Consider the following 20,973-nt stretch of genomic DNA (forward strand, 5'->3'; position numbering starts at 1 on the left):
AAAATATTCTTCTATCATTCTTGTTGGAGTTGACTCGTCCATAGCTGGAGTCGACTCGTCCATAGTTGGAGTCGACTCGATATTAGTTGGAGACGACTCGATATCAGTTGGAGACGACTCGATATCAGTTGGCTTGAACACTAGTCTTCTGTCTTTTCGCAGGAGTCGACTCGCCTACAGTTGGAGTCGACTCGGACACTGTAACTCAGAAAATACTTCTCTGTCTTTGCTCTTAGAGTCGGTTCGGTCTCAGTCGGAGTCGACTCGCGCTCTGCACTTAGAAATTCTGCTTTCTGCTAATCCATCAGGAGTCGACTCGCCCGAACTGGGAGTCGGCTCGAGGGCGTGCCAGTTAGCAGCCTTTGTGCCAGAGTCGATTCGAGAATCTTCGGAGTCGACTCGAGTGCAGGGTAAAAATTGAAATGGTTCCAAACATAGTAAAGGTTGAATTTAAAACCCTTGAACCAATTTTTAAGTCATTCTAGCACATTCAACAATATTTTTCTGAAACATTCATTTGAGTTTATTAGTATAATATGAAATATACTCAAGTGTTTTGGGCTCATCAAAATCAAATAGGAGAACAATAATCATTCAACAAGAACTGCTAGAGAAAGTTGGGTTTCCACTTCAATAGTTATCACGACCTCTTTTGATATGATCTATCTCATCTGAGAGCCCCCACCCTAGAGCTTTTTGAAGATTAATTTTGATGGTTGCGTACTGGACAATGGTGCTAATAGTAGAGCGACTCTCATTATTTGCAATTGAAACTCTAATTGGTGGTTGAAAGTGTTGACTACGTGAGATCACAATTTCTTTAGCTGAATGGAGAGGTGCATGGAAGGAGATCATTTATGCCACCACTATTTTAAGGACAGAACAGATCATGCTTGAAGGCAATTTCATGATGGTCATCAGCTGGATAAACAGTATAGATAGTTTCTTGAATAGGATTTACCCTTTGCCAGCAGACTTCTGGAAGATGACTCATACGTTTTTGACCTTTGAGGCGGTCCATATTTTTAAGAATGGCAATAGTATAGCTGATTTGGTTGCATCGTATGCTGCCAAATCACTCCGACAATGTCTTATGGGACTTTATTTTTGTGATCCCTATAGTACTTCAAGATATTATTTATATGGATGCTTGGTTATACTTATATTAGGATGATATATGATTAGTCTATCAAAAAATTTATTTGAATGATTGAGCTAAAATTTTTTATGAGATTTGAACCAGTATAAACAGTAAAAATATTAAATTATACAGTGTTAGATGTATGTTCATAATAGTGGGCCTAAATTATATAGTGTTAGATGTATATTCATAATAGTGGGCCGGGCCTGCATCCCACGGAGAGAAAAACTTCTTGGCCATGTCACGCGGTGCACAAGTTATCGAGGGTACCTCAGAGAATCGGTGGTTTGCTCTCATGCATCCCCTCTTTCTACCCATTTTACCTCCAAGCAGCGCTAAAGAAGAACCAGAAATGGTGGGTAGAGTCATCCAGGTCAGATCTGTGTTATGTTCTATGCCTGTTTACTTGATGTCGAACATCGTTGTTCCAAAAATGGTGTTAATGAGGATTGAGAGGTTGGTTTGGGGCTTCATTTGGGGATCACAGGGCGGTAGGCGAGGGGTGCATCTGGTGGATTGAGAGTCGGTCTGCCAACCGACTAGGGCAGGGGGCTGGGCATTCAGTCTTTGCTGACCTGGAGGGAGGCGTTGATCACTCGGTATGCTGCCAGAGTGCTCCTGGAGCTGCAGTCTCTTTGGAGTCGGTTGATTGTCGCCCGGTATGGCCCCATTGGGAGCGGTGCGACCCTATTTGGGGGTCGGAGGGCTTCACCAGTGTGGCACGAGATCAGTAGGTTTGTGCCTATGGTTCTCTCGAGATGCAGGTGGTTAATTGGTGATGGCCAGAGGGTGGATTTGGTGGAGGATGCTTGGGTGGATGAACTTCCGTTGCGGCGATGGCCGACCTTAGTCAGTGTTGAGGCTGTGAAGGGACTCCGTGTCTGCGATCTACTCCTTCACAGAGGTGGGGGGTGGGATACCCACCGGATTGATCAGTTATTCAGAGAGCCACTTGCAGAGAGGATTCGGTCGCTCCCTGTCCCGGTGCACGCTTGCCCTGATGTCCAGGTTTAGAGCACTTCCTGCCAGTTTAGAGTCAGTGTGGATGATGTTTGCGGCGATGTACAAGATGGAGGGCAGTTGGGGGTAGATTTTGGCTGAATCTGGCAATTTGGCTTGCACCCTAGAGTGGCATTATTCCTTTAGAAAGTCACGTGGGGCAGGCTTCCAACGAGACTTCTGCTGAGCGGGAGGGGCATGGGTATCCACCCCCAGTGCCCGGAGTGTCAGAGTGATGAGTCTTTAGACCATGCTATCTTCCCGTGCCACCGGACGAGGAGGGTCTGGAGGCATGCAGGGTTCCCCTCGGTGCTCTGGACTCACGCGGCGTCCTTTCTTCAGGTCCTTCGAAGTTTGGCCGGGGCTTTGCAATCCAGACTGGAGGCAGTCCGGGCGACCTATACTGCTTATCAGATCTGGCTCGCAAAGAACACCTGGATATTTGGGAAGAGCTGCCCATCACCTAGGGTAGTGCTGGAGACGGCGCGACTGTTGGCGGTGGAGGCCTCTCAGGCAATCTGGTGAGATAGACCTTTGACAGCTCGGGATATCTCGGGCTCCTCTTCTGCTCGTGGAGCATCCCGTTTTGTGGACCTTTGAAAAAAAAAAAGAAGAACCGGAAATCCCATTTCCCTCGCTCTCCTTCCTCTCGCTGTGCTCAGAGGACGGAGAGGTTCTATCGAGAGATCGAATGCGGGATGGGTGGAGGGTCGATGAGGTGGGCGGGGAAAGCGGACCACCTGGGAGGGGTCCCACGGGCGCTCGTCATCTTGGCCGTGGGGGCCTTCGCCAAGGTCGTCACTTCCCTCTTCAACTCCACCTCCGTCTACAACCCCGAAACCCTAATCCGTCTTGTCCGTTCCCGCCCCCCCGGCCGGCCCCTCATCACCGTCAGCAATCACATGTCCACGTGAGTCGCCGACCGACCTCCCATCCCCTTCCATTTCTGTGTTTTTTCGCTCTTTCGTTGGAGTTTCGTTCCTTCTTGCCTCATCGACTTTATCAATCTTGGTTTAAAGTTTCTTGTGAATTAGTGTTTCGAGTGCTTCCGATTGAAACAAAGTTCAGGTTTTGAGCCAAGATGCAGTAAAATAGCATGGAAACCTAATCTGTGATTGAATCGAAGTTATATAATTAGCTGGAGCACTGTTTATAAAATTACGACCACCATAACTGGCAGTCTTCGATTAAAAAAATTCTAAATTTTTGGGTTTATCTGTGTAGAAATAGGTCATGTGGCTATTAAGCTTCATACTTCATTTCCTGCTGACAAGTTTATGTTATGTATCAGCCTTTCCAAGGTATACTGGTATCTCTTTTACAACTACCAATGTCAGGAAGTTAGAAAATAAATAAACTCACATGGCATCCAATCGGGGAGTTGTTAGATTGCCGGTTGCTTGGCTGGAAAGATTTATACTTTATTTCTTTTATTTATCCTGCTGAAAATGTCAGCTGTTTGTTGCATTGTTGCACGATTTTTCAGCCATTTATTGCAGTAATTTGGCAGTCAATTGTTCATGACATCCAAGTGAGAATTGTTTGATTGGCATGACACATCTATATGGGGCATGCAGGCAGCACAAAAACCTTATTCATGAGCGCCCTCCCTGATAGGTTTCATGAAATAGCTAGCTGGTGGGTATTTCTGTTTCTGTATTCTATCACACTTGCAATTTTAGGACAGAAGGGGTCAGGGTGACTTTGCCACGAAGACATAGAAAGAAAATCTAAGTTAGCTGTCTTCATGAATATTAATAGCTAGTTGCTTGTCCCCCATAATTTCTTGAAAATGAAGAGAAATGTGTGCAACTTTCTCGCTATTAAGATTATCCCGATCTTCAATGAGGGGAGCATGCCATGAAGACTTGGATTGGTGACAAAAATACCTGGCCTTAATATTCTAGCTACTTGTTGCATGAGGTGACTTCAAACTCTGAGGGGAAGCCACGATCATGTAGAAGACATGACCAATACAACATATGATTATTACTAGAATGTTATAATTAATTGCTTAACTTATTTATAGGAAACATGTCTAATGATGTTGGGATCTGAGACCAAGAAAAAGCTGAAGCTGTTAGATTGGTCATTTGCGTAAACCCGTGCTGTCAGCAGCGGAGAACGCTAGAAAGAGGGAGCTTGAATGGACATAAATATACAGACCATGACCAACTTTACCTTGCAAATAACATAGAACATGTCTATTGCTTTTACATACTTACACTAGATAGTTGCATAAATTGGGAATCTCAATTCACAATATAAGAGATATCAAGTTTGATTATGACCAATTATGCTGTAATTACTTGCTCTGGGAGAATGTGCCATCACTGAGATAGGAGAAGGAAGAAAAGGAATGCTTTTTATACACTTAGAAAACACATATCCTTTTCCTTTATTGCTAAAATTTAGAAGCATAGACCCTTTCTTCATAAAGCACACGAACATGCATGATTCTTTTATAGCCATAGGTATTGTCAAATTTTTAATTTGTGATGCCAGAGTTGCTAATACTTTTTCTACACTTAGAAAACGCATATCCTTTTCCTTTATTGCTAGAATTTAGAAGCATGGACCCTTTCTTCATAAAGCAGACGAACATGCATGATTCTTTTATAGCCATAGGTATTGTCAAATTTTTAATTTGTGATGCCAACGTTGCTAATACTTTTTATACACTTAGAAAACGCATATCCTTTTTTTAGAAGCATGGACCCTTTCTTCATAAAGCACACAAACATGCATGATTCTTTTATAGCCATAGGTATTATCAAATTTTTAATTTATGATGCCAGAGTTGCTACTTCGAAGATATTGATAAACAATTGGAAATAGGTTAACATTTCCATGCATTTTTTTAAAATTTATTTCTGTTTTTTTAGCACTTCTTTTAGCATTTCTTTTGGATCTTCAAAAAAATTTAAAATGCGAAGAACCCAGTAGGAGTTCAGCTTGCGTCAATCATTATTATATTTAGATGTGGACTAGCCATGATTGGTATGATACTCAGCTTCAGATGAAGTCATTGGTTGGTGGCGACATAAAGACCTGTGCAGGGTTGATTGAAAACTAGGATGTAGGAACCTCTTTCCTCAGTGACTGCAGCCACCTTGGAAGCACGTTTCAGCTCCAGTTTATTATTATTTTTTCAGGATTTTTATTATAGAAGCTACTAGCTACTATTACAATTTAGGGCATCTAAATAACTTTTAAGTTCACCAACGGAAAGCTAGTTTAGTTTTTTACTTATTTGAATAAAAATATAAAATTAATATAAAATTATCAATCTTAATTAGGAACATCTTGGTGGAAGCGAAGTAGCGGTTAGTTGTTCAGAAAAAAAGCAAGTGATGACACCTTAGCTGGACTTGTCCAACAATTTGACAATGAACATTGGTACATGGGATGGTGTTAGGTTAGAATACTTGGGCCCAGATGTGTTTGATTTACATCAAACAGTTTGACATATAGGGTAATATCTGTGTGGATTAGGAACTAAAATGCATAAAATGGGTTGTGCTTTTATATTTTTTCTGTAGTTGTTATATCATGTTCTATTAGTTTGATCTTCTTGGTTTTGCAAACATAAATGCACCACTTCTGTTGATTGATCATCTACTTTAAGCTCATTTTAGCTTTTTTAATAAGGATAAATGATCCTCCAAAGAGAGAGCTGAAGTTGTCCATCATAAAACAGGTTGGATGACCCACTTGTGTGGGGTTTTAAGGGTTTTCCAACAGCAGATGCAAAACTAGCTCGGTGGGTTCTAGCCGCAGAAGATATATGCTTCAAAAATGTGATTCTGTCATACATATTTCGGCTTGGTAAGACTTCCTATGCTCAATATAGTTTCTATTATCAACTTTTCTACACAGCATGGGAACCTGCTCTTTTGCAGTTGTTATCAGATAAAATTATTATTTCTTTGTTTTAACTGAGCTGTTGTTGGTAACCAGATATTAAAGTTGTTTTGATTCACATGCTGCAGCCATGTAAGGTAAAGAGACTGATAAGATGGTCTAAATCCCTATTTTTTGTGCCAAAAGCATGAGATACAATAGCTTGATGCTAATTTGAGGAAGTTCTCATTGCCGTGGATGTGGATGGAAGAATTATTGTTTATCTAAAAAGCTAATTGATAACTATTGTCAAGTGAATACTTAAAATGGGGAAACGTTGTTATTCTGATGCAAAAACTGTGGATATTGTGCTCCCTCTTTTTGGGAGGAGATTAGCTTCCCTGAAGTGGGTAGGTATATAACAGTCTTACACGTCTGGCTGGCCCAGTCACACTTGGCGGAGAAGTCAAAGTCACTCATGATTCTATCTAGCAGCAGGTCACAGCTTCACTGGCTGACACATACTCATTTTGCTTTGAGGTCTGGTATCCTCCTCGCATGAGAAGACTGGCCTTATGATGAAATTGACTTTGTTCTAAATAGTGCTGCGGTTAATATGATCTTTTACTAATATGAATCCTGCAAGATGAAAATACCCTATATCAACCATTAGATGATTACCCTACATCTTATATCTGTTCTGGTTGCCTTTGACTTCTTCTTTCCCCAAATCTTTAACACCTTTTCCTTAGAAGCATGGTTACTAATTATACAATTTCTATAGAAAGTGTCAGGTGATTGCCAACATGAATAAGTGAGCTGGCTTTTGGATTTTGCCCAATTATATGCCAGACTGCAGATTCCTTTTTTCTAACAATGGTTACATTATCTGGGGCTATTAAATTATTTTTAACAAACCAGTGCACTATTCTGTTTGAATGTGCATGTAGATAAATATTTTGGTGTGGGATTTTCAGAGATTATAGGATAAGGGACCATTGCTTGGTGTATTGTAAAAGGCTTGGGTTGACATGCACAATGATGTAGGTTCAAGTGGCAGCCATTTTGTGCAAAAAATGCCAATCCTTAGGTCTGTCCCCAATTTGTCCCTCCTAGAAACCCGGTTTGCCGGGACCATAACTAGGTATTGGCCTTTTTTATCTTCAGATATAATAGACTGTTTTAGCTATTTCAGCAGTTGAAAAAATCTGGATGTTAGCAAATAGTGATATTGCTTCTGATTCAGGCTGCTTGGCTGAGAACAGGGAATATCAACAACTCTTATCATTGACTGATATTTTTGTGTAATTCCCGTTCCAGATGATCAGTTTGTGTTAATTTTAGGCTTTTGGATACTTTTTTCATATTGTCCATTTCAGCGGCCTTGATGGTATCTTGTGTGGACCATAACTGTCATTTATACATGTGGCATTCTGTTGAAATGATGCTTAACTTATAAACAAGCATTACATTCTAAAATATTTGAAATAGTTCTGAAAAGAATTTTCTGGTGGGCTACACCTGGACACTATGGCCTTAATAACAGTAAGGTGTAAGGATCACTAGCATGCCTCTCTACCCATTCTTAGATGTTGCAGATTGACTTCTCCAGGCTGGTCTACTTTTCGCAAAAGCATGTAGGCTCACTATGCTTGGCTATTTTCTTTATTTTCATTTTCGTTGTTTTCTGAAAGGACCATGCAAGCTTTAGTTAATTATGGTCTGCTACTTTCAGTTTTTCTCCTTTTAGATTTTTTTAAAAACTTTTTTATAGGCTTTAAATTTGAACTTAATGCTATTGACTTTGCTTCAGGATTTGATCTGTTTCACATCTTCTTTCCTCCTGCTAGTTCATAATGATCTGCTTGAATTTTGTATTTGTCTGCTGTTATTTAAGTCTCTGAGGAATCCTTTTTTAGCTATTATTGTGATCATGCTCTTGTTTTCTAAGAGATTTAGATCCACAGGAAAATGCATACCTATAACCAGGGGTGGTGGCATATATCAGGCACATATGAATGAAGCTCTTGAAGTACTGAGTGGTGGAGGCTGGGTACTTCCTCTTTATGCTCCCTGACGACTGCTTCTTTCTGGTCAACCTTCTTGTTTTGCATGATTACTATAATTTGTTACCAATTTTTGCTAAAGTTCCTAGTTACCTTTTAAATAGTTGCACACATTTCCAGAAGGAAAAGTGTCCCAGGAAAATGCACCCATAAGACGTTTGAAGTGGGGAACTGCGAGTCTTATTGTACGTGCACCTGTAACCCCCCTTGTTTTGCCGATTGTTCACTGTGGTTTCGAAAAGGTATATGGATATGCGCTTCCTTCATCTAGTCCTAATTTTCTGCTTTCAATCACATGTTTCTCATGTGAATGCAATTAATATCCGATGATTTATATGTGATTATTTTTACCAAAAATATGATGAATGCTGTCTTATGTATCATTTTATCCTGTTAATATATTCATATATTGACTGTTAATTCACTTCTCAGTGGTTTGGAAAGTTCCACCTTTCGAAATGTTAAGGAATCCAGAAAGGTAGGTTGTTTCCTTCGATGCATGGAAAGTATACAGACATTGACATACATGGATATGCGTACGGACACACCTGCTCACATGCACACATGAACACATGTTGACAGACACACATGCTGACGGTAATTGCATGTCTTGTTACTACATGCATTTGTTTTGTAATTTAAGCACAACTTCTATAACATAATTAGTAGCAGGTTCTATTTTAGTTGCCTGAATGAGCCAATTCTGCTGTGGGTGAGGGGAAGTGGATTTCTCAAGAAACCAAAAAAAAAAAAGGACAAAGAAAAAGAAGAAAAGGAAGAAGAAGCATAAGGGAAGTGGATTTCTCAAGAAACCGGAAAAAAGAAAAATAAATAAAGAAGAAGAAGAAGCATAGGTCAGATTTAGGAAGTGTGCGCGGAGGCAAGTTTCGAGAGAGATTCAGAAACAGATACAACCCCCTAAATAGAAATTTTCTGCTGCTTCTTTCAACATTTACATTTGCTGTGCAGATTTAATACTCAGGGCATTGATATGAGAAATTCCTGATGGATAATCACCCTGTCAAAGGCAATCTAGTGGTGTTAAGTCTCCCATTCTTGTCACCATCACTCGTCATTGTAGCAAGTGGGTTCTTTTGTCCATGGCATTATGATAACATTTCTACAGCATGCATATACTGCACTCTCTCTTATTTACAACTCCACTGGCCTTTTTTTTTGGGTTGCACAAACTGATCATTAGAACAGTAAACTGAGGAGCAGTAAACGGAGATCCACTTCCACTCACAGTATTCTTTGTTTCTTTCTTATGTTGTTTTATTTAATCTTTCCTGGGGCTTGCAGGTGATGCCTGAGAAATATTTCTTTGGAAGAAGACCACCAGTCCCTCTTTGGAATAAAGACATCAAAATTATTATTGGAGAACCAATTGAATTTGATCTCCAGAGCTTGAAGCAGACAGCTAAAACAGTTTCTCGAGACTCATCTATTCATAATCTTGGGTGGCCCAACACTAGAGATGGACTTGATGAGGCAGAACAAAAATGGCTCTACGTTTACATTTCTGATCAGATCCGAACTATCATGGAGAGATTGCGTATCTTTGGTGCTACTATCAAGAGATTTAAGGTGTGATATACTCATTTTCCTTCTATTGATTGAGGTTGTAGCTTACGCAGCATGGAAATTTTATTTTACAAGTTCTTTGCTACATGAACCTTGTGAAAAAGCTCTATTATTTTTTCCCTGACGAGAGGCAACGCTCTATTTCTGAGAGTGTCCAGTGATTAATAGTTAGTTCCGATCAGAATTTTGATCGTTTGGAGTTGCTTAAAAATAAAGATAAACCATTCTCATCCCTCTCCAATTCATTGCTGGATATTTAGCTGCATGATTATGTTCTTGCATGCATGATGGTTTGCAAACTAAGCTGCATAAATCGAATAACCTTTTGTTTGATCTATAAAGATTATAATGCAAGCAATAGATACCAATGCAGGCGCATGGCTTAGTTTGCACAAACATCATCTTGTTTATATTTTAATTAAACAGGTTAAGACAAGCATTTTAATTAAACATAGCCCAGTGGCATCCATATGTTAACCTCTAGGCTACAATTGGTTCTTGGCCTGATTAATTCACATCCTGATCTATCACTCATTTCTCTATTTTACTTATTTCACAACGTTAGATTTTTATTAGATATGTTCCTAAACATTCTATACGAAGCTCGTGTACACAAGTCTCTAAGGAAATTGAAAAGAAAGGGGAAAAGCTTTCCACAAAATAAAAAACAAAGTTTAAACAGGGGAAAAGAATGATTCTTATTTTCATATCTACAGCCTTCATTTTAAGCTGTTTCGCTTTGTTTTTTTTTTTTTTTTTTTTTTTTGCTGAAAACGAGTATTTCATACAATACGTGTACGAATACATCCAAGAAAGTCAAAATACAACAACTTACGGAGAGCATGTGGTAGCTCCCCCTCCCCTGCCCAAAGAGTGTACTCTGAGTGGTGGGCCGCATGGGCCGCCATCCAGTCGGCCGTCCCATTAGCTTTCCTAAATACATGCTTAGCCAGAAAGGCCCTCCCATCTCCCATCATCATCCCTATGTCACGGATCAGGGGATGGTCTATACCATCAGCCGTCGCCCCCCTCTGGATCCATCCGATGACCGTGGCTGAGTCGCCCTCCAAGATGATCGAACTAGCCTGCAGGACCATTCTCGCATGGCGTATGCCCGCCCAGGCAGCTCGGAGCTCTGCCTCCAGAACCGATATGTCAAACAGCTGGCAGCCGCCTGCTGCGACTACCCTGGAGTGCGGGCCTCGTATGATAAAGCTTGCACCGCCCCGCGCGCCATCGTCCAGCACCGATCCATCAAAATTAACCTTGAGGAAACTCAGGGGTGGGGGCTCCCAGGTGAAAAACACCATGTGGTGAACTGCCGAAGCAGAAGGGGGGCCCCAGGTGTCCCGAGCTATCAAAGGCCTATCAGAAGAGTGGGTGGGCATGATCTCTGAAGCCTGTACACGAGCAAGCTCCGCAACAAATCTCGGTGACACCCTGCGCTCACCGAGAGTACGAGCGTTCCTTGCCAGCCAAATCTGATGCGCTGTGCAAGTCGCTCTAATGGCCTCCTGACACGTCCTCGTACTGGCAAGCCACTGCCGTATCGTATGAAGAAACTGTAGCCTCTCACTCCGGGCCTCCTGCGGGATCCCCGCCCACTGCCATGTCAGCCTCGCCCATATACACTGGAAGAGCACATGGTCCACTGACTTCACAGCTCCACATGTCCCACACTCTGCGGGGATCCCCCATCCACGCCTGCTCAGTGCTGCTCTCGTCGGAAAGCGGTCCCAGGATACCTTTCATAAGAAGAGGGCTGCCCGCGGGTGGAGACCGTACCTCCAGATCCATGCACAGTCTGGCCCCCTCTCCTGCTCTGGCTGGATGACATGGGTGAGGTCTCCCAGCCTGACCCTGGCCCGGCTCGAAGTGCCCCATACCCTAACATCCGACCCTGCACATCCTGGTAATGGTAGGAACCGGATCCTCGCTGCTAGATGTACCCCAAATAGCTGTCGAAGTCTGGCATCATCCCACTCTGCTCCACCTGCTGCCAAAAGGTCGCAAACCCGTAGTCCCTCTGCTGCCTCTACACCAACCATGGTCGGCCAACTCCTCAATGGGAGAGTGTCCACCCACGGCTCACTGGTCACGTCAATGCTCCTGCCATCACCTATCAGCCACCTGGTATTCGCTGATGCAGTCGGCAGGTACCTCCCAATCTCGTGCCACATGAAAGAGGCTCGGCGACCCCTCTAGGCCTCCTCGGCCATATCTGGCTGCCATCACCTGACTCCAGAGGCTGTGTGGCTCAAGCAGAAACTGAACCGCATGCCGAGCGATGAGAGCCTCACGCCTCCCCATCAGGGACTGCACCTCGAGGCCACCCTCACTAGTAGGACGGCAAACCTGCTCCCAAGCCACCAAGTGCACGCCATGGCCCCCACCGTGTGATCCCCACAAAAAGCTCCGAAGAAGACACTCGATCCTCAACAGAGTCGTCTTTGGCATCACAGTGTTAGCCATGAGGTACAATGGTATGGAACCCAATACTGATCTGACCAAAGTCAGTCTCCCCATCATGGATAGGGAAGACGCTCTCCATCCCTCAAGCCTGCTCTGGACCCGCTGTACCAGGCTCGAGCACTCTGCCACTCGTGGCCGCCGGCCACTGATGGGGACTCCCAGGTAGGTCAGCATCCCCTCCTGCTCTGGTATCTGCAGTATCCTCCGGATCTTCTGTCAGACTCTGGTCTCCGTGCTGGGACTGAAAGTAATTGCTGACTTCAGGAAGTTCACTTTCTGGCTAGACGCCATGCAGTAGTCCATCACCACCTTGCAAAGAACCCGTGCCTCCGTCACTCGTGCCCTGGTCAGAAGAAGGCAATCATCAACGAAAAGTAAATGGGAGAGAGGTCGGGCCCCCAGTGCTGGACTGTACGCCTCCAGCTCCCGGTTGGTGCAAACTCTCTGCAGAGTTCGTGATAAGATATCAGCACAAATAATAAACAGATATGGGGATAAAGGACATCCCTGCCGCAATCCCAAAGTGGACTCGAAGAACAGTGAGGGTGTGCCATTGACCAAGATAGAGAACTTTGGTCCCTGAATGCACCCCATGACCCATCCAATCCACTGCCTGTAAAAACCGTACGCCTCCAGTGCTCGCTCGAGAAAGCTCCACCTGATCCTATCGTCAGCCCTCTCCATATCCAGCTTGATGGCCATCAAGCTGCGCCTCTTCGATGCTCTTCGAAGATCCCACATCATTTCCTGAGCCAACAAAATATTGTGTGAGATGTTTCTACCAGCTACAAACGCCCCCTGCTCATGGCTGATGATACCAGGCAAAAGGGGCTTCATTCTGCCCACCATAATTCTTGCCACAACCTTATACAAGGTTGTGCACAAGCTAATGGGCCTGAAGTGACTGGGCTCAACCGCATCCTAACGCTTTGGTATAAGCGTGATGAATGTGGCCTTCCAGTGCTCAGGCATAGCAGCCTGGGTAAAGAAACACTGGATAGTCTCCACCACACCTCAGCGGATAATGCCTCAGTACTGTCGAAAGAAAAAAGGAGGAAAACCGTCGGGCCCTGGGGCCTTGTCTGCAGCCAGCGCCCAAACTGCCTCCTGTGCTAACACCGGTCGAATCAAGGATGCCCTCTCAACATCACCAATATCCATCTCCACCCTCAAGGGGCGGTCACCGTCACTAGCCTCATCATCCTCCGTCCATCTGGCGCGGAAAAAATCAAAGAAAGTCTGCCGAACCGCCTGCTCGCCCTCTACCCGATGGCCAGTCCCATCTCGCAAAGAAAAAATCATGCTCCGCTGCTGCCGAATAATCGTCGACCGATGGAAGAAACTGGTATTGCGATCACCCTCACTCACCCATTGCACACGAGATTTCTGTCGCCAGAAAATCTCGTGCTGCCATAGCAACGAATGATGAGTCGCTAGCAACCCCCGAAGGTCGGACATGTCGTCCTCCAGAAGCACACCTCCTAGGTCTTCCTTCCTCTGCAACTCAGAAATCGAGGACTCGACCCCTTCCAATCGCCGGAATATGTTGCCCACAACCTCACGATTCCAACGGCGGAGACGTCTTTTAGTCAATTCCAATCGGCGCGAGACCGCCTGCATGGCATCGCCGCGCACCGGGGTACGCCATGCGTCGCGAACTATATTCCACGACTGGGGGTATGATAGCCAAACCTTCTCAATCCGGAAGAGGCTGTGATGGACGTGTGCCGCTGAGGTGGATAGAAGCAAGGGGCAATGGTCAGAGGCAATCCGGGGAAGATGACTGACCTGACAAGTAGGGAATCGGAGGATCCAATCTGGGGATGCAAAGGCCCTATCTAGGTGCTCCCAGACCCTAGCACTACCTAACTGATTATTGCACCAGGTAAACTTAGGTCCAGAAAAACCAAGGTCTACCAGGCCGTTTCGCAATACAAAGTCACGAAACTCCCTCATGTCCATTCTGTCAGTGAAGGCAGCACCACCCCGCTTCTCACTCTCACCCTGGATGCAATTAAAGTCACCGACCACGACCGTCGGAATGCCCTGGGTGATGAGGTTAGTGATCTCCTGCCAGAGGACTCTCCGAACCCTGTGATATGTACTCGCATACACACCACAGAGTACCCACGGAGCGGCTCCCGGCTTTGATACTACCATGACTACCTGTTGGGGGCAATTGTGAAAAACATCAACTGTCGCCACTCCTCGCCTCCACAGGACCAAAATGCCTCCCGACAACCCCCGGGAGTCAACTGCGTAGGTCTTCCAATCCCTCTCCAAACGACGCCTCACACGACTAAGCCCCTCACCGGATAATCGAGTCTCGCATAGAAAACAGATCTCCGGACAGTGGACCTGTACTAATCGCTTAAAGGAGGATATGAAGGACGGCTTGGCCGCCCCCTGCAGTTCCAAGTTAAAATCATCATGGATCACAGTCCACATAGTCGGCCTCGGACCCATCTTCCGCTAGGGTCGTGAGGCCGGCCTCAGGCTCGATGCCCCGGCTGTCTCGCTCCTCCTCCCTCCTGTATACAGAAAGATCAACACTCATGACTGCTCCCAGACGCGTTGCACAACAGTGGATAGGACTTTGGTTATTGGCTACATCTTGCTCGCTGATTGCTTGCATCAGTGCAATTCACGGGATTGGTTGTCGTAGCGTGAAGCACAAGAATGCTAAAATAATATAGAAATTCTAAAAAGAAAAGCAAAAAAATTATGTGGTCTTTTTCTTCCTCCCAGAAAAAATAAAAAAGTTATGCAGATGTTATAGGTCCCGTGCAAGATTTGACATCAGAAGGTCGGAAATAAAAAAAAAATACTCAATCTACGGTAGTCGGTAGCGGACGTATTCGAAGCTTATCCGTGCACGCTGTTATCTCCGTCCGCGTGCCCGAGGTGGGCCCCATAAGAGCACAAATCAATGTTTGACGTCTCTCTCGAGATGCTGAGAACCCACCGTCCCATTGTCCATAGCCTACATCGTCATCGAAGGCATCATATCTCGCGTCGCATTATGGACAGCTAACGAAGTCCATTCCTCACCGTCAAAGCGGCCTCCAACATTTTTAGCAAAAAAAAGGGGCCTCAACAAGCACCACGCGGCCATGCACGTCATCAATCAGCTCTTTTTTTAAGCAGCGCATTTCAGTCTAGATGTTTCCAATCATGCACGAACGTGTCATCGGGTAAAAAAAATAAATTGATGAGGCCTCGCAATCTACTAAGATCATCTCTGAGGAGCTGTTGGAAGTAGGATTGTTGGAAGTAGAGCATTTATAAAAGACTGCTTGATATTTTGTAACTATATTTTTAAAGTGTTATGGCATTTTAACATATGTTTCGTAAACACACTAAGAAAGTACTTTTGTGTGACAAAATGACCATAAAAGACATTACCAGTATTATACAACAGAGCATGATAAAATATAATATATATTAATACATAAATATATGATATAATATAATATTATGTAATATAATATAATATTATTATAATACAATACTATAACATTATGTATTATAGAATAATAATTTAATATAATATTAAATTATTTAATATAACATATCAATGTATTATGATATAATGTAATATAATATTATATTTATAGTATAATACAATAATAAATATATAAAATATTATAATTATTAGTGTAAATTAATTTTTCATCCTTCTAATAACCATTTATCTCTCTAACAAATTTTCTAGCTAGGGTGATAGAATTGGTTAAATAATTACTAATATTTTTATTTATTTATTTATTTAGATCAGATTATTTGCCACTCACTCATTATTTTTATTTATTTATTTTATTTAGTTATTTATTTATTTATTATTTTATTTCATTGAAATATAGAGAGGTTACCGGCCATGGGTGGTGGGCTGGTGGCCGGCATGGTGGCTGCCACCATGGGCAGCCATAAGCTCCCAAAACAAAAAAAAAAAGAAAAAAAAAAGAAGAGGAAGAAGGAATAGAGGTGGCGACATTGGGAGGAAGAAGAAGATAGAGAGGGAGAAAGAGAGAATGGGTAAGAGAGGAAGAGGCGGGATGAGGGTTTTAGGAAAAAAAGTGAGATTTAAATGAGGATATTTTGGTCTAAAAATCAACTTTCCGACAAAGCTGAAAACAGCATTTTCGGAAAGCTCCAAGTTTGAGCTTCTCCCCAAAAGCTGTTTTCAGCTTCTCGCAAAAGCTGAAACAGCTTTTCGAAAATTTTACCAAACACCATTTTTTATCTAAAAGTACTTTTGAAGGATCAGAAAGTGCTTTTTGGCCCTCCAAAAGCTCCCCCAAACAGGGCCTAAGCCCTTGCTGTCGCTCTTCGGCGTCCGCTTTTGAGCTTGTGGATGTTTGGACCGATTTGCAGGTAATATTTAGTTAAATCACTCAATTACAAATATGAACAATAAAGCAAACTACGATTGATTCACTCTAAATTGAAGAACAAACAACACAACAGAAAATAAATCTAATAAATGATTGATTTATTCTTTACTAGCTTTGCAGCCCAAAACACTTATTGGTTGCAACTGAATCATGTCTGAAATCCTTGTTGGCCAAATCAGATTTGGCAGATATCTGGTTCAATTTACTCGAATTAGCTCTAGGTAAGGACTGGGCAAGGTTTTGCCTGATCCACAAATGATCAGCTTAACAAAGGTTATGAGTTGGTTATTCAAATGGATATCATCAATAGCCTCCGCTCTCCAGGGAACCACACATTTCCTCTGGGGGAGGGGCTCATTTAGATATTTTTCTGACATCGTCGGCATATCGGATCGGGTGGAATCTTTATTGGGACCGCGTAGCAATGCTTCCAATATGATATTCATGGATACGGCATCTCTTGGCTATCCCGCGCCCTATCCGAAGGTTGACCGTCAGCGCCGCCCTCTCGTCACGGTTGCCTTCTATTTCCCCCGAGACCGTTCAACTCCCTTTTCCTTTCGTTTTTCTTTCCCTCCGCCCCCGAACCTTCGCCCCTCGCAGCTCGAAGCTCCCCCTGTTTCTATCCCTCTCGACCAAACCCAACTGTCTCAAGGCCACCGCGTTTCCATTTGCTACATAAATGCCCATTCCCATGCCTGCGAGCCGAAGAAGCACAACCCCAGTTCCAGACCACCAGAGGTACAAACATCTTCTTCAGCCAGACCACCAGAGGTAGAAATGATGCTCGCAGTCCCCAAGGACGTTATTCCCCTTGGCCCATCCTGCTCGTCGGCACCGCTCGACGTGCAGAGCAAGAATCCTCCGTCGTTTATCAGCAAATTACGGGTCCTGCTGTCGCCGAAGAAGAAGCCGGCCGCGCTATTGCGAGTCCCTAGCGGTAGCACCATCTCGAGGCTGTCGACGTCGTCGGGTGGCAGCGAACGCGAGCTGGAGCGAGTGTTCCGCTATTTCGACGAAAACGGCGACGGTAAGATATCGCCTGCGGAGCTTCGGAGCTGCATGAGGACGGTGGGGGAGGAGCTGTCGCATGAGGATGCGGAGGCCGTCGTGGCGTCGTCGGACTCTGACGGCGACGGCTTGCTTTGCTACGACGATTTTGTGAGGCTGGTGGACGTGGAGGAGGAGGAGGAGAAGGTGCGGAGCTTGAGAGAGGCGTTCCGGGTGTACGAGATGGACAACCAAGGGCGCATCACCCCCAAGAGCCTCAAACGGGCGCTCGAAAGGCTGGGGGACTCCAGGACCACCAAGGAGTGCATGGCCATGATTCGAAGGTTCGATCTCGACGGCGACGGTGTGCTGAGCTTCGAGGAATTCAGGGTCATGATGCTCTAAAAGAGACCATGTACCCCTTGTTGTAGATTATGTTGAGATCATGCAGTGATTCTTTCGCCTCGATCATTAATCCCGATCGAGCTTCCAAATTCTTTCATTTGTATTCTTTGTATGTTTACATACAAGACACGACGATATTCTTGCATCAGGCGATGTCCGAGTCCTGATGATATATGGTCCATAAAATTCTCTCTTTATGCAGAAAGAAAAATAAGATTTGAAGAATTACTTAAATTTGAGCAAATTGGATGGTTAGAGTACTCTGATCTTTCTTTCTTTCTTTCTTTCTTCTCTCTTCTGAGTAGTTCTTTTCGTTTTTGAGAAAAGAATTGGGCAAAAGCTTCAGAATTCTAGCGGTCGTTCCTACATTTTTGAATTAGTAGAGTCGCCCTGTTCTTCTCCAAACTTTTCGGTGGTCTTTTTGTTCTCTTAAAACGCTATACAAGCAGGGCGTTCGTATGGTGAAACCCAGATGCAAGGGATCTTGACCTGGTATGAGAATTTATTAAGATTATCAGGCCGTCTCCCCGACAAGAAAGTTTTGCCAACTCTCGATTTGCCGCCAAATGAATTCATTCAACTTATACCTGGTTTTTCTGGCAAATGCTGAGTGAAAAATACATGATTAATGACATCAAGATTAGTACCGGTCCTCTACAAAAGTGGTATCACGGAACCTGTATGATTCCTTTGGCACAAGATAGAACGGCATGCTACTTGAGTCATGTAATCCAGTTATCCATGGATTCCTCCCTTTAGATTTGGATAAAACAATTAATTGCAATGCCGATTGATCTGGCACTCCACTGAAGATGGCTTACTCTCATGGCAATCAAATAAATCTTAGGACGCTCTGTTTAATGTGTTCTGGAAGTCCCAAATATCTCCAGCTCCCTAATGTCTGCAAGGAAATGGAAGGGTGGAAAGCAGTGGAAAGGAAGGGCGAGAGGCTGGTCCCACAGCCTAACCTAACTTGTATTTCGGGTTGTGGATGACCGTCATACGCGTGGAATGGTGGTAAGACCACAGAACTAGAATCTATGGTCCGTAGATGAGTCAATGTTTGCCTACCGAGTATCGTATTTGGTGGGGCTGGCTGCCTAGAGGAGACTTTTCTTCTCATGAACTTTAGGGAGTTCCAAGTACACCGTAGTCATCATTTGACAGGAGCATCTGATATCACCTGCCACACGAAGAACGTTGACCAGAAATTTCGTAAAGCCAAGGCAAAACTCTCATCTAGTCTTGAAGTCCATGCACTGTAAATTGGATGGGTCTTCCGGGGAAGGGCCCTGCAATGAATGTCTATAGACACAGGCTTCGTTGCCGAAGTCTTTCTTCTCACTTGCAGAGGAGGATGGACTAACTAGAGTCAGGTGTTTTGAATCTTTGACCATAAGACTATAAAACATATACTTGGAAAGATTCAGCTCCCTACAGAATATTCTGTACCAAAATTGAACGTGCCACATTAGCATAGTATCAGTATGGCACGGAACGAATTTTTTTGGCGTATCGAGTATCAGTTCGCCATCCGTATCGGATATCAGTACCAAATTGATAGGATACGATACTTCTCTTACCATTCGGTTCAGGCTGATACGACATACCATATTGTATACTGTGATCTAGAGCAGCAGTGACATAGGAGAGATTTTGCATCCATGTCCATAGGACCGTATCAAAGACTATCCAAGCTTTGGGATATGCATGGTATGGTTGGACTAAGAACTGGAACATTAGCCGACAGTCAAAATTCCAGTGGCCCATTTGAATGCCCCGTGAGCGTAGAGATGCAGGGATCTACTGCTTCCCCAGTTCAAGTTTTATGACAAACCAAAATCCACCAGAGATGATGACTTGTCGTATCCCAAGGATGTCGAGATTGAAGGATAGATTGTTCCGCCATCTTCTTTGAACAGGGCTTGAAAAGAGATCCAGAAGCAGCAGAGGAGCTGAACTGTCCTAATAACTGTAGCTTTCAGCACATAGTCAAATTTTCTGGCATGCGCAGTTCGATAGCAACTCGAATAGAACTCTCGAACGAGTGTTGGGCTTCATGTAACAAACATTGTCTGATGGTTAGTTAATATATGCCGCTTTACATTCAGTTTCTGTCATGGGATTGCTGGATTGCATTCAGTTATTGCCACTTCTATCAATGCTTTTTGGATAACCACTTCTGTAATCCTTCTGAGCGAATTCAATTTTTTTCTGTTTTGTCTCCTCGTCTTTGTTGCATATGATTATGATACCAAAACCGATTTTTTAGTCGGTCTTTGTGATTGCTCCTAGATCTCCTTCAGTGCACTCATTTCTGATTTCCTCCATTGTCATCATCCTTTTTTTTTCTCTGGCTCATTTCATGTGCATGCAGCTTCCTTATGTTAAGAAATTGATAACCTTGATGCCATGCTGCCAACTTCTATACGAAGTTGTCTTTTATTTACGGTACTTTTAATATAGTCTGACCTCATTTTCAATTTCATCCATATCAAACGTTCATGATATATACTTCTTGTATGTTCAACTGAAATTTACTCAATCATCCTCTAAATATTTTATTACTTCCTATCTTCAGTTTCTCAAATTCTCATATATGATAAGTTTTATTCCCATCTAATGCATAATGGGGAGTACAATGACAATTAATCTATAAATCAGAATTCTCAGGATAGAGCTTAATTATAACGTTTGTTTAAGCCGAGCATAGTTCAATAATCAGCCTTTTCTCCGGATCTTCTAAAATTTAATGGTATTCTTTCATGCATGCACTCAACGTCACTATTTGTTCACTTTCCTCAGTGCTCACCAAGTTCCTTCTTTTATTGTCACACACACACATCACACACACACAGAGAGAGAGAGAGTTTAGTGCTTTCTTTTTCTAATTTCTCTGATTCAAACATGTTTAATATGGGGCAAGCTAGTCTACAACCAGTCAAATACATGGACACATGACAAATACTCTATGAGATTCCCTGCATATAGAATTTTCCCTGAACACCTTAAGACAATCACAAGTGTTCCCTACTGTTTTAGCTGCTCTCGGTAAGTAGATATCTAACACTACAATATG

The 20,973-nt window shown here is 43.4% G+C and overlaps 3 protein-coding genes across 4 annotated transcripts; 2 read left to right on the top strand and 1 right to left on the bottom strand.

Annotated features, from left to right (window-relative positions):
- Positions 1–2,723: 2,723 nt before the first annotated feature.
- Positions 2,724–9,874, top strand: LOC103701429 (N-acylphosphatidylethanolamine synthase-like). Of its 2 annotated transcripts, XR_005512558.3 has the most exons (6): positions 2,724–3,050; positions 5,841–5,968; positions 7,951–8,036; positions 8,154–8,291; positions 9,019–9,133; positions 9,352–9,493. XR_005512558.3 is itself a non-coding variant. In XM_008783466.5 (5 exons), exons 1-5 carry the CDS (start codon positions 2,839–2,841, stop codon positions 9,640–9,642), a joined length of 855 nt encoding a protein of 284 aa, XP_008781688.3. In that variant the 5' UTR covers positions 2,724–2,838; the 3' UTR covers positions 9,643–9,874. The 2 variants fall into 2 exon arrangements, 1 of the variants encoding a protein (XP_008781688.3); XM_008783466.5 differs by lacking the exon at positions 9,019–9,133 and having other exon boundaries at positions 9,352–9,874.
- Positions 9,875–13,134: 3,260 nt separating this feature from the next.
- LOC149768302 (uncharacterized) lies at positions 13,135–14,553 on the bottom strand. Its single transcript, XM_089928109.1, has one exon. It carries the CDS (start codon positions 14,551–14,553, stop codon positions 13,135–13,137), a length of 1,419 nt encoding a protein of 472 aa, XP_089784235.1.
- A 2,399-nt stretch (positions 14,554–16,952) lies between these two features.
- Positions 16,953–18,128, top strand: LOC103701427 (putative calcium-binding protein CML19). Its single transcript, XM_008783465.6, has one exon. It carries the CDS (start codon positions 17,280–17,282, stop codon positions 17,892–17,894), a length of 615 nt encoding a protein of 204 aa, XP_008781687.1. The 5' UTR covers positions 16,953–17,279; the 3' UTR covers positions 17,895–18,128.
- The last annotated feature ends 2,845 nt before the right edge of the window (positions 18,129–20,973 follow it).

The sequence above is a fragment of the Phoenix dactylifera genome, chromosome 2, assembly GCF_051530095.1.
Source record: "Phoenix dactylifera cultivar Ajwa chromosome 2, Ajwa_hap1_PhDact_Kaust_v1.1, whole genome shotgun sequence".
Classification (NCBI taxonomy): Eukaryota; Viridiplantae; Streptophyta; class Magnoliopsida; order Arecales; family Arecaceae; genus Phoenix; species Phoenix dactylifera.

Bases quoted from the DNA above. Each gene is read 5' to 3' on its own strand.
- LOC103701429 (XM_008783466.5), top strand. From the start codon at position 2,839: ATGGGTGGAGGGTCGATGAGGTGGGCGGGGAAAGCGGACCACCTGGGA. The intron at 3,051-5,840 runs GTGAGTCGCCGA...ATCATAAAACAG, and splicing joins GTCAGCAATCACATGTCCAC to GTTGGATGACCCACTTGTGT. The intron at 8,037-8,153 runs GTACTTCCTCTT...CCTTTTAAATAG, and splicing joins TACTGAGTGGTGGAGGCTGG to TTGCACACATTTCCAGAAGG.
- LOC149768302 (XM_089928109.1), bottom strand. From the start codon at position 14,553: ATGTGGACTGTGATCCATGATGATTTTAACTTGGAACTGCAGGGGGCG.
- LOC103701427 (XM_008783465.6), top strand. From the start codon at position 17,280: ATGATGCTCGCAGTCCCCAAGGACGTTATTCCCCTTGGCCCATCCTGC.